Source organism: Castor canadensis, chromosome 11, assembly GCF_047511655.1.
Source record: "Castor canadensis chromosome 11, mCasCan1.hap1v2, whole genome shotgun sequence".
Classification (NCBI taxonomy): Eukaryota; Metazoa; Chordata; class Mammalia; order Rodentia; family Castoridae; genus Castor; species Castor canadensis.
Window position 1 is genome coordinate 116,344,290 of NC_133396.1, and position 12,931 is coordinate 116,357,220.

At 34.6% G+C, this 12,931-nt stretch overlaps 1 protein-coding gene across 1 annotated transcript in view; it reads right to left on the reverse strand.

Moving 5' to 3' along the window:
- Positions 1-256: 256 nt before the first annotated feature.
- The window catches only part of Spata17 (spermatogenesis associated 17), a 203,674-nt gene continuing 190,999 nt past the window's right edge, over positions 257-12,931 (reverse strand). The window contains exons 10-11 of the mRNA XM_074048977.1: positions 4,904-4,986; positions 257-1,523 (exon numbers count right to left, since the gene is read on the reverse strand). Of these exons, the coding sequence (XP_073905078.1) occupies positions 4,906-4,986 (81 nt within the window). The 3' untranslated portion in view covers positions 257-1,523; positions 4,904-4,905. The remainder of the gene's footprint in view (positions 1,524-4,903; positions 4,987-12,931) is intronic.

Sequence of the window (12,931 nt, forward strand, 5' to 3'; positions counted from 1 at the left end):
TAATCAACTCTTAGATAATATTCCTTCATATACACTTCTGCCCTCTCTGTGCCTCATTAATTAAATTTCAGATGTCATATTATTGCATCTGTAAATATTTCTATATGTATCTCTAAAAGATAATGACATTTTAAAACAAAACAATATCACTATTACACCTAAAACTTAATAATATTTCTTTTATATAATCAAATGTATGATGTGTTAAAACTTCCAGTTGTCTCCAAAGGTCTTTTATTTTTTTACAGTTTGTTTATTCAAATCAGGAGCCAAAAATTATGCACATATAATATGTGGTTAGTTGACAATGTCTTTTTAATCAGTTTCTTTTTCTTTCTCCATTTTGCAATTTATTTGTTGAAGAACAGGTCACTTGCCTATAATGTTCCTCAGAACCTGGATTTTTGCTGGCCAGCAATTTTAAATTTAAAGCCTTTATGATCAATAAATTATATTTCTGATCCCTTGAGCTATCATTGGCTCCAAGCCCAAAATAATATGCAATAAGATTTGTGTTACTCTCTTCAGATGCAAGAAACAAAGACTCACTTAGGCTACCTCTAGAGGGAATTTTATTGTAAGGATGTATGTGGGGCAGGACTAAAAGATCTGGGAATCTCAATTGTTGAATTAACTTACAAAGATTCCAGGAAAATTCAGTCAGTCCTCTCATTAAAAAAAAAAAAAAAACAGGAACCTTATAAAAGCCTAGCTTCTTGGAAACTAATCACGGCTCAGTGTTGTACTGGATCAGACAGCCCTAGCAACCAGATAACCTCATTACTCGTTTCCAAGCAGAGACCTGCTGGTGTCTTCTTCATTTGATGGCACCTGTGCTTCTGTTTCCACACTCAGGAGTCTACGTCTGTTGTGTCTGTGTGTCTCAAGTTCAGCAACCCGAGAGAGAGCTAATTGGCCTAATGAGTCATTATTTCCCTCAGGGAAGAGCTTTTATGCCAACTACGTCCTACTATTCCTACTTCAAATCATTCATCATTCCCACTTAGATGTTAGCTGCTCTTAATTTGAGTATCCAACACTGGCTCATCATTTGCGACCAGGGTGAGGGAGTCAGAATATGACACTTCAGTAGAACTATTTATGGCACTTTTGGTCACCAAGGGCTGAAGTTGTTAACAGGCATTCTCAAGGTAAAAGACCCAAATTTAAGTGTTTGCACACACACTAAATTATAATTAATTTATATCTAGAGCTGTAAAATATCATAGTTTATTGAATCTTAGTAAGTCTGGTTTAGGTGTATTTCCTTTAGGACCCTCATTTATGCTTTCCTTTTAAACTATAAAGGTTTTAATAAGTCAGAAATGGTTTAGATTTTTTTCTAACAGAAAAGAGAGATAAAGAGAAAAGCGCAGAGTTTAATACACTCAGGTCAAGGTTACTCTTTAGCCACAGCAGTAGAATCCAGAACTCCAGGCAGTAGAGTCTTCTAGTTCCCACTCACTTCACATCTTAACCTTATTTTTACATCTCGTCTTCTTTTGTTTTCTAAAAATGAAACACTACAACAAAAGAGGAAAAGGAATCTCATTAACATGAGTTCTTAAATTCTCTATTTAAATCTTTCTCTCTTGGCTTTAGTTCTTTCTGTTAATGTCTGGGAGGACACAGCCTCTGCCTTGATTCATTTATAGTCCTGCTGATTTATCCTGTTCTCTGATCTATGTCTATAGATCTGGATTAACACTCTTTTTTTTTTTTTTTTTGTGGGACTGGGGTTTGAACCCAGGTCCTCATGCTTCCAAAGCAGGCGCTTTACCACTTGAGCTATACCTCCAGCCCCTGGATTAACACTCTTGATCATGTGTGCCTCTAGGTACAAAAAGCATCCAGAAAATCTGCCTCTGTTATGAAAAAACATAGCATCTTATTTAGTTAAAGGACAATCTAACCAAGAGAAAGCTGCTGAAGTATTTTTTTTTCTTTGCTAATTCACTATGCGTAAATTCAAAAGAGTTACAAATTCACACCATGCCAGGCTGAATGATCAGGTTTAATAATTCTCTTATTGGGTTAAAATTATAACTCCCAGCAGGGACACATGTAGCTTGATTATTACTCTCCTTTCATGTAAGTCATTTTTCTTCACATAGCTGCTAAGATACTATTTCCTCTGCAAAAATGGCAATAGAATTTTACCCCTTTCCCAATGCAGGTGTTAGCCATACTTATTTTTCACTTTCATTTTTATTTTTTCCTCAGCTGTTGAGTTATTCATATGCCAGATTCCTATGAAAGAAGAGTAAATGTGTATTGTCTTTTCATCCCAAACACATAATTTAATTAAAACTCATCTCATCTGGCTCAAGAGAGAGCCACTTTTTTTTTTTTTTAAGCAGGACAGCTTGGACCAAAGCCTAGTGGAAGGAAGACTTTGAGAACATTAAGAAGCACATAAAACAAGAAAACTCACATTGATGCCAGACTGAACTGAATACAGTGTCCTATTCATAAAATCACATCTGATGATTTCACCTTAGCTCTATCATTTTTCTCCTCTCTAATCATTAAAGAGACTTTCTGTCTGGAAAGATGAATGGAGCTAAAAAGGAGGGCAAAGCACCCTGACAGGACATAGCATATTCTGATTAGACGAAATTGCTTTTGGGAAACCATCAAAGGTTACAAAAAGTGACCAGTTATAAAGACAAATTAAAGAAATTAAACGGAGTCATATTATCCTAGTCAGAAATTAGCTTTTTAAAATATGTATTTGAAATTGAATTCTCTCTGAGCAATTTCAGCTTAGTGCATTAATGATAATAGGTAGGCGTAGGCTCTGTTTATTGTAAACGCAGACATGCTAAAGGAAAAAAAGGTTGATTGGATAGACTTCACTATTTCTAATTGGACTGCTGGGGAAAATACAGTATTGGGTGTAAGAGGCAGCGTCAGGTGAATTACAGTGAAGTGATGAACTGCCTTGAAGCTGGAGGAGTCAAATAGATCTAAAAATTACTAAGACATCTTTATTCAAAAGTTTGGTGCACTTGGCCTTCTTTATAAGGAACAAAGCACTTTGTTGTATTTGGTGAAATTAAATCCTAATAGGAGAGCCCCAACTAAGGCTGCTGCCCTTCACTTACCAAAATTAAACACCAGCCACTCATTTCCTAAGAGCAAGAGATGACATTTTGATAGTACTATCAACTCACAAAATACTTAAAAATTCAAGAGGAGTTAACAATTTTGCTTTGAAATTCCATCACGTATTTGTGTTTTTGCACACTTTTCGTAATTAAAAATAAGATGAAACAACTCATCCTTGTCTTTCAGCATAAGTAGTTTAACAAGTAATTATTTTGTCTTTGGAAAAAAGATAATTATTTCTAAATTATTGTAATGAAATAGAATAAAGTCAAGATGTTTTGTAACTAGTACAGTAGAACAAATAATTCCCATTGGAGTATTTAGTTTTGACACTTTTAGCTGTTAAAACATCAAAATTTAATAGGCACAGATCTTTATTAACATTTTTAACATTGGGATAGACTTGCATTGTGTGTGTTTTCATTTATTTAATTTAGCATATATTTATGAGTGTTTAAGTAGTTTTCAGTCTTTCACCATTATAAATGAGATTAATTTATCTTTGAATTAAAATCTGAAGTCACCTACAAATATGAAATTTTATTTTGTCTGCTTCATACTGGGTTAACAAATACAATATAAATGCTCAAATGGGTAATGATACTTTATAAACATTTGAAAAAGCTATTCCATTTGGTATTATATACACACCTTTCTATTCATGGGGAGTACTTGACATTTTCCCTCATGTATTCCTTTGGAGCAGTGAAGAAGTAGGTATTGGTATTTGCTTTTAGCATATTAACTTCCAGAAAACTTCAAAGTTACATGTATAGTTCAGGAAATGGTAATCCTAAATCTAAGGAACTTTTTAAGTTCCTGGAATCTACTCTGTGCCCTTCCCAATGGGCCAGTGCTTTCCTCTTGGTTCTTGGTTTGAGAAGAATTCTAAATGGTATGATTTTGCAGTCATGCCTTTTCCCTTCAACTGTAGTGACTTTCGCTGCCTTCTTCAAAACCTCCTTTAAGTTAGGCCAAAAAGGCCACAATACCTTGTATTTACCTTGCTTCAATTGCAGTCACTTCTGTGTTCTAAACTACTTTAGCAATTAAAAACAGCACTCCTTGAGAGCTCATTTTATTCTTAAATTTTAATGGTTATCTTTGCTCTTGTCTATTCTATTAACTTTGATAATTAGAGACCTGAGACTCCATCTCTTTGATATTTCCTAAGGTACCTCTCATACAGTATGTATGTATGTAATGTACCATACAATACTGAGCAGTATTTTTTCATTGTACTGTGTAAAACTTACTCATATTATTTAACTTAAGGATAAAGAATACTTCAGATATTTGTCAGTTCTACTTAGTACATTTTTTGAAGCGATTTGAAAAATAAAATCCATTAGTTTTTTTTTTTTTTATTGTGCTGGGTGGGGGTACATTGTGGAATTTACAAAAGTTCTTATTGTGTATCAAATACATCATACTTGAATTCACCTCCTCCTCCATTAGTTTTAAATGGTGAAAACCATCAGATTAGAATGAAAGGAATTTACAGAGTCTTACAATACACAAATATTATTATAGGTTTTTGTTTTTTGTGGTACTGGGCTTGAACTCAGAGCCTACACCTTGAGCCACTCTACCTGCCCTTTTTTATGAAAGGTTTTTTTCAAGATAGGGTCTCACGGAACTATTTGCCTGTGCTGGCTTTGAACTACAATCCTCCTGATCTCTGCTTCTTTATAGTATGGTTTTTAAAATACTTGACAGTTAAATAAATCTCATTTGATAATTATTTACTTGGTATACTTTTTGAAGTACTTCTTGTAGCAAAAATGCATACCTTTAAACAATTTGTCCAGCTTTTGAATACAATTTCCCAAACTTTGAGAAGAGATCAAATGATGGTAATACAGTTTGGAAATCCTAGGAGGAAAAAGATGAAAGATTACCACAGAGATCTTATTGATTTTGTATTATTATCGTTATTATTCAGATTATGTTAAATTGATAGATAAATGTTATTTAATTGCGTTTCAAAGTTTCCATTATGGTCTCAAAACAAAATTAGGAAATAAATTTTAGAACCTTCATCAGTTGAAAGTCATATACACAGAAGGCACCTGCAAGAAGCTCTGAGCAACACAAACTTCAGACATAGTCACCTGCCTTCAAGGAGCTTGCAATATAATACAATATAACCTTTTGACCTTGGCTTTATGGGGGTCTGTACTTTGTTTTGTGCAAAATAAATATGTGCTGGCTGAATGAATGAAAAGAACAGGTGATACATCCAAATAATTATAATAGAGGGTAGAGTATGGTAAGCAGCATGGAGGTGATTCAAATGAACGGAACAGGGGAGAAATAATTTTTCATTGCATGACCACCAAAGCAGCATTTGATTGAGGCTGGAAGTGGATGCTCCTCGTGTATGTTAAACAGGCAAAGTCACTAAAGAGGCAGCTACTAAACCAACAGTGAGCATAGTAAACAAATGATCAGACTATACAAAGGGGTAAGTTTCTTCTTAGAAATGGGCCATCCACTAATAGAGAGAATTTTGGGTGAAACTTTTTTGCTGGGAAGGCCTAGAAGAGAAAGACCTCTGTCCTGGGCCCAGCTTTTTAGATCCCCTAATTTATAAACACACACACACACACACACACTAAAGTGTATTAAAGAGCATGTTGGTACATGGCTACCTCCATTACTAGAGCTGGCTCTCCACTCTGGTACATTAGAACCCCTACTCTTAAATATTTGTTTTTATAATTAATACTCTTCAGGTCCCAGGAAAATGTTTCATGTCTGTTGCTCCATGTTTGTCTTGTCCAAATGACATGAAACATGGTAGGTTGTGACGGACACTATAATTGAGTGTGAACAGAACATGTGCAATAAAAATGCTTAATAAAAGACAAATTAACTAATATGAACATAACCTTTCCTTGTGGATAGCGTGAATACAATATAATTTTATATATGAAGTTTCATTTCCTGCAGTGATTGGTATCCATATTCTTGCTCTCTTTTTGTTCCAAATTGGAATTATGGAGGTAGTCCAAACCTAGCACAATATTTGCAACAGTTGTATGTGATATCTTGGGAACATTTTGCAGAAGTAAATAATTCATAAATTTGAGCATATAAAGGTTAGGCATCCTTGAGAAGCATGATAGTGATTTTTCATGTCGGCAACTTGGTGAACACTGAAATCTAGAACTATGAATAGCTTTGTTTTTGTAAATGTATATAAAAATTTCATTTAACTTTAAAAATGTATTCTTGCTTACAAGAAATGCTAAAACAAGTTTTCAGAAGGAAGAAAAATGATAAAGCTTAGAAATTCAGTGCTACATAAAGAATAAAGTTAATATAAAAGCTTTTATTTATTTATTTACTTTTATTCTTTTTAAAAATTTTATTGTTTTTACATTTATTCACACATGTATACATTGTTTGGGCTACCTCCCCCAATCTGATTTTATTGAAGAGAAAACGTAAGAGACAATAAGACATAGAATTTTTGCTAGTTTGAGATAACAATAACTATACAGAGAGATTCCTAGCATTGCTTCCATGCACATGTGTATTGCAACCCACATTGGTTCATCTACCAGACTTCTTCACTACTTCCTGGTCCCCTTCCCATAGTGGCCTCTCCCAGTTTAAGATTACTATATTCACTCCTCTGTAGTGAGCACATCAACCACATTCAAGTTTTAGGTTTCCTTCCCTTTCCCTATGCCTCCTGTATGCATTCTCGCCTTAGTGTGTGACCCATGCCCAATGATATTACCGCATTTGTTTTAGGTCTATAGTCCGCATGAGGGAGAACATGTGATTTTTGGCCTTCTGAGCCTGGCTAACTTCACTTAAGATGATGTTCTCCAGTTCCATCCATTTACTTGTGAATGATAAAATTTCATTCCTTTTTGTGGTAAAAATTTTTATTTAGTTTTTGTTCATAATAATAATAATAATAACAATATAATTGGTTATAACTTGTGGACAAGGAAAATGAATGATCATAATGTTATCTATAAGGGTGTGAAGGGAGAAAGTGGAAACACCTGTCATAAAGTAGTTACATTACCTAGGAGCAGTGTGGTAGCATTTGGAAGTAGACTTGGACTTCTTGTGAATGTATACTACAAACTCTAGACTAACTACTGAAAGATGTTTATTTAAAGAAGTATAACTGATAGGCTAAGAGAGTAGAGAAAATGGAAGCATATGAAATGCTTAATTAAAACCGGAAAATCCTGAAAAAGTAGAAAACAAGGAAAAACAACAACAAAAGCAAAACAAAGAACAAATGCAATGGAGGGGGAACAGTCACAAATATAGTAGATACTAACCCAACTATATTGATAATCACTTTAAATGTGAGTGGTTTAAATAACCCAATAAAACACAAAGGATCAAAACAGAAGGCCCAACATATATCTAAAGGAATGTAAGTCAGCATATGATTGAGATGATACCTGTACACCCATAGTTATTGTAGCACTATCCCCAATAGACAAATTATGAAGTCAGTCCAGCTAACCATTGGCTGATGAATAAAGAAAATGTGATCTATCATATGTATATGTATGCACGAAGTATATGTATGAAAATAGATGGATGAATGAAGACAGAATAATGAAATCTGTTGAAAATTGTTTTAAAAGGGAGAGGGGTAAGAAATAATAATAGGGTGAATTTGATCAAAGCACATACATGTACAAAGTATATGCATGTATGGAAATATCACAATGAAACCCTCTTGAATAATTAATATATGTAATAAGAATAATTTTAAAAAGCCCAACAATATGTTTTCTCTAAAATACACTTTAAATATAAAAACACAAAAAAGTGAAAGTGAAGAGATGAGGAAGATATATCAAGCTAACGCTAATCAAAAGAAAGCTGGAGTAGCTGTATTAATTTTGAACAAAACAAACTTAAGAATAAGGAAAAGTTTCAGGGCCAAAGATGGTCATTACATAATGATAAAGGAATCAAGTCTCCAAGAAGATATAGTAATCCTTAGTGCATTTGTGCTGAGCAACAGTGTCAAAACACATAAGGCAAGACCTGATAGAACTGCAAGGAAAAAAACAGATGAATTCACAATTGCAGTTTGAGACTTCAACACCCCTTTATCAGCAACTAACAGATCCACCATGTAGAAAATCAGCGGGGGTATACTTGAGATGAACAGCACTATCAATTAACTGGATGTGACTGACATCTAGATACTATCTTACAACAGCAAAAATGTATAGTCTTCTGAAATTCATATGGACACACCATATATATGCATATGAAGACACACCACATCCTGGCCCATAAAACATACCTTAACAAATTTAGAATAGAAACCATACAAATTTGTTCTCATATGACAACAGAATTGAGCTAGAAATCAATACCAAAAAATAGATGGAGATTACCCCAAATTATTGAAACATTAAATAACATAATTCTTAAAAAACATGAAGGAAAGAAGTCTTTATAAATGAAAAAAAATTCAAATTTAATAAAAATGAAAATAAAACAAAATTGTGGGATGCAGCAAAAGCAGTGCCAATGGGGAAATTTATATCAGTGTTGCATACAGTAGAAAAGAAAAAAAGATCTAAAGCAACAATCCAAGCTTCCACTTTAGGAAACTAGAAAAAAAGGATAATTTAAATCAAAATTAAGTAGAAGAAAAGAAATAATAAGTCCAGAACAGAAATCAATGAAAACAGGGGAACAGAAAATCCATAAAATTAAAGGCTGCCTCTTTGAAAACACCAAGAGAGTTGATAAACTCAGGCTAATCAAGAAAAAAGAAAAATTTTAAATTACCAATACTGAGATGAAAGTCAGATCATCACATTAACATTAAAAAGACTACAAAGGAATATTATAAGGAACTCTATGACAACGAACTGGATAACTTAGGTGAAATGGGACAATTCCTTCAAAGAAGCAATCTACCAAAACTCACACAGGGAAAAAAGAGATAACATGAACAGGCCTGTATCTATTTTTAAAGATTGACCCTCCAAAATTAATAACCTTCTTAAACAGGCCAACATGTCTTCTCTGGTAGTTTCATCAAACAAGGAAAAATGATACCAATTCTCTGTTCCAGAAAACAGAAGCAAGTACAAGAAATGCTTCCTATGCTTCATCATCTGTAAAATGGAGTTACCCACCTCACAAAATGATGAAGATTGAACAGGATCAATCATCTGGCTTTTAGCAATAGTATTTTTCTCTAGCATTTCTTTGATGCTACAAGTATATTTATACTATTCTTACTACATTCTTTCAAAATTAAATGAAGTAATTTTGATTGACAGACAAATCTGGAGCAATATGAAGTAGAACAGCATTTTGAGCATATCCTCCCCATCAGTAAAACTATTTTGAACAAACATCCTGAATTTACATCTAATCATTTGTGTTCAATTATGTATGTGTAATACATAATTAAGGTAATGCTAGACACACACACACACACACACACACAAGTGAGATAAAAATAAATATAAATGGAACTTCTAATACTGTTTTCCTTAGATCTTATGCATATTTCTTAATTTTGGACTTCTCTGATGCAATAATGCCTTACTTAATTCTATGTTATACCTTTATCTGTACATTCAACTAACATGTTATACCTTTATCTGTACATTTAACTAATAGTGTTTCAGGTACTATGCTAGAACTTAGTCCTGTCTGTGGCAGACAACAGACATTTACAATTGTGCTCATAAACAAGGATTGACTCTTCAAGTTCCTACACACTCTGTCCTCTAAAAGAAAATCTTTCAGAAAGTCTTTATCACTCTTATTTTTTTTATCACTCTTTATTGTTTTAATCTACAATCTCACATTCTCCCATAGCCCAATAACTGTTAGCTGTGGTACAGAAGAAAATATGTCATTAGGACTATTGTTCTGGGAAAAATCTGGTGCTGATTATCATTTCCTTAAAATTTGCCAGTGACACAATAAAATAGTCACCTGCCATGGGAAGCTATTAATGAGCTCAAGAAAACCACCCGCAGAGCCCTCATCCAGTGTCACTTTTTAAATGGGGTTGGGGGATTGCTTTTCTGAAAAATAACCTCATCAAGAAAAAACACTGGGGATGGTAATTCTAAATCCTGCCACAGCCCTTGCTTGCCAGAGCAGACAGCTTTTGCTATTAGGATGCCCAGCCAAATACAAATAATCTACTGCCAAAATAAGCTCCTTGGGACAATTTAGGAGTCTTTGGAAGTGAACGGCTTTTTGAGCTGGAATGCAGCCCAGGTCCATTTTTAAGCCCAAGTCAAAATGACAAAGAGCAAATTTCCTGGGCCACTCACTCCTAAGTGTAGGATGACTTTAGGTTGGCAGCTGCACTGTTTATCTAGTTATTTAAGGCTTTTCACAAGATAGTTACCACTGTGTACCTATACAACTGATTTACAGTGCTGATACACTAGAGGAGACAAAGCCTCCGAGGTTAGAGACAAGATGAAAATCAATGGTTATGCACAATGCTCAGCTTAAAATACTTTTATATATTCAGTTTTTAAATGTTGCAAATATTTTTCTTAGAAATAAAGAAAGGAAAGTGGCAAGAACATCTGGGTGAATATTAAATACTATTTCAATCAACAATATTTCCTGAATGAGACCTCAGTTAGGTCTGAGTAGCACTTGTGATTTTTCATACTCTTTAAATAAGAGTTCATAGGTAGGTTTAAAAGACATTTTCCAGAGGAACTGATACAGAAAACCTTAAAGTGACAGAGGTCAGCACGAGAAGGGGCTCAGGAACCAGTGTAAAGGTCAGTTAGAGATGAATTAACTTGGGTTGTAACACATTTCTGCATGGAAGCAATGCTAGGAATCTCTCTGTATAGCTATCCTTAACTCACCTAGCAAAAACGCTTTGTCTTCCTTATTATGCTTATGTCTTCTCTTCCACAAAATTAGAGATAAGGGCAGAACAGGTTCTGCCTGGAAGCGGGGGGGGGGGGGGGGGGGGGGGGGGAAGGGGGAGAAAGTGGGGGAGGGAGGCAGTGGGGAAAAATGATCCAAATCATGTATGCACATGTGAGTAAATAAATTTAAAAAAAAAGACATTTTCCTGCAGTATCAAACTTCATCTTGAAATAGTGGGAAAACCTAAATAGCCCTTTTAACTTGATTTTAGTTACTTGCTTTTCATTGACTCTAAAAGTTGCTGAGTTGGGGCTACATAGCTGAGCAATATTGTTCATCTCCAGCTAGCTCTACTGTGGACAGCCCCTCTGACGGTCATAATGGTGGCTTAAGTTTTGGTGCAGAGACTTGAAGGCCCCTTTTCAGAAACCACCAGCTCTTCACTACAGCATGTGCAGCTGTCTTGCGGGTGACCTTTTGATGTTAGAGAGCCAAAGATTTCACCCTCAGATCATGTGTACTATGAAGAACTATGAAGACAGATAATATACGTGCAGACCGATTACACTTTACCCCCAATGCCTTTCCCCATAGCTCAGACCAGTCTTCTCTTCCTTCTCCTTCTTTTCTTTTCTTCCTCTTGTTTTCATTCTCCTTCTCCTTCTTTTTGTTCTTCTTCCTCCTTCCACTCCTTCTTTTCTTTCTTCCTCTCCTTCTTGTCCTTCTTCTCCTCCTCCTCCCTCCTCTTCCCCCTCCTTTTGAAAAGGGGTCTCCCTATGTAATGAGGTCTCCCAGGCTAACCTCAAACTCTTGATCTTATTGGCTTTATCTCCCAAGTGCTAGGATTACGGACATGTGCCACCACATACCCATGCTTCTTTATTCCATAAATATCCTTAAATCCTATCCTCTGGGAGTCAGGTTTGAGACCTGGGTCTCAACTAGCTGCCTTATGAATAAAATCTTTGTTTTGCAAAATTCATTGCTTCAGTGATTGGCATACTGTGTATGGACAAAACAAGACTGTGATGACACGCACATCTCTGTAGAATATACAAGCAACTATTTGAGTTGAAGAAGTTCTTTCCTTCTTACTGATCTGGCAAATATCCTCAAGTGTTCTCTGTCAATTTGTTCTTCTAAAGCTTTAAGAGTTAGAATTTATCGTATATTCTTTCAATTAAGCTGTTTGTGTATGTCTCCAAAGAAAGAACTTTTAGATGCATTATTAGTCTAAACCCAAGAAGACAGTTGAGTTCATCTGCATGTTATACAGTATTATCTCACTGATGATTGCATGGATTGTTCAAAAACTTTCTTGTGACTTCTACTGCTTTGGAACCTAGCTGCCTGTGTTTGAAATGCAGGTTTATTCTTAAATAAGAATAAAGATTTGTGATCTTGGAGAAGTTACTAAACCACTGCACTATTTGTTTCCTAATTTGAAAAACAGATGAAATAATATGAAAATAGTAATACCTTACTCACATGGTTGTTATAATGATGATGTGCTCATGCATGGAAAGCACTTAAAACAGCATTCTCCCAGCATTGGGAGGATGAGGCAGGAGGCTGGCAAACTGGAGGCCAGCCTGAACTACACAGAGAGACCCTATCTCAAAACAAACAAAAAGATAAACAATAGTAACAAATATGTTTCCAGGATATTATAAGTATTTGATAACTACTAGCCATTTTCTCTTAAACACAGCATTTAAAAAATAATTATAGATGAATAATTTTAAATTACTACTCAAAGGTCATTTATATTTGACTTTGGTATTCACATTCCTACTTTCAGGTCATTGTGGGACTATCTAAATTCTGAAGTTATATATTTGATTTCCTACTGATTCTTTTCTTGTTTTGACATATCTTCCTTTTTATGAGTTTCATCTATATTATTTAGTTCATTTGTTTAGTCCTGATATTTAATTCCTCCTCA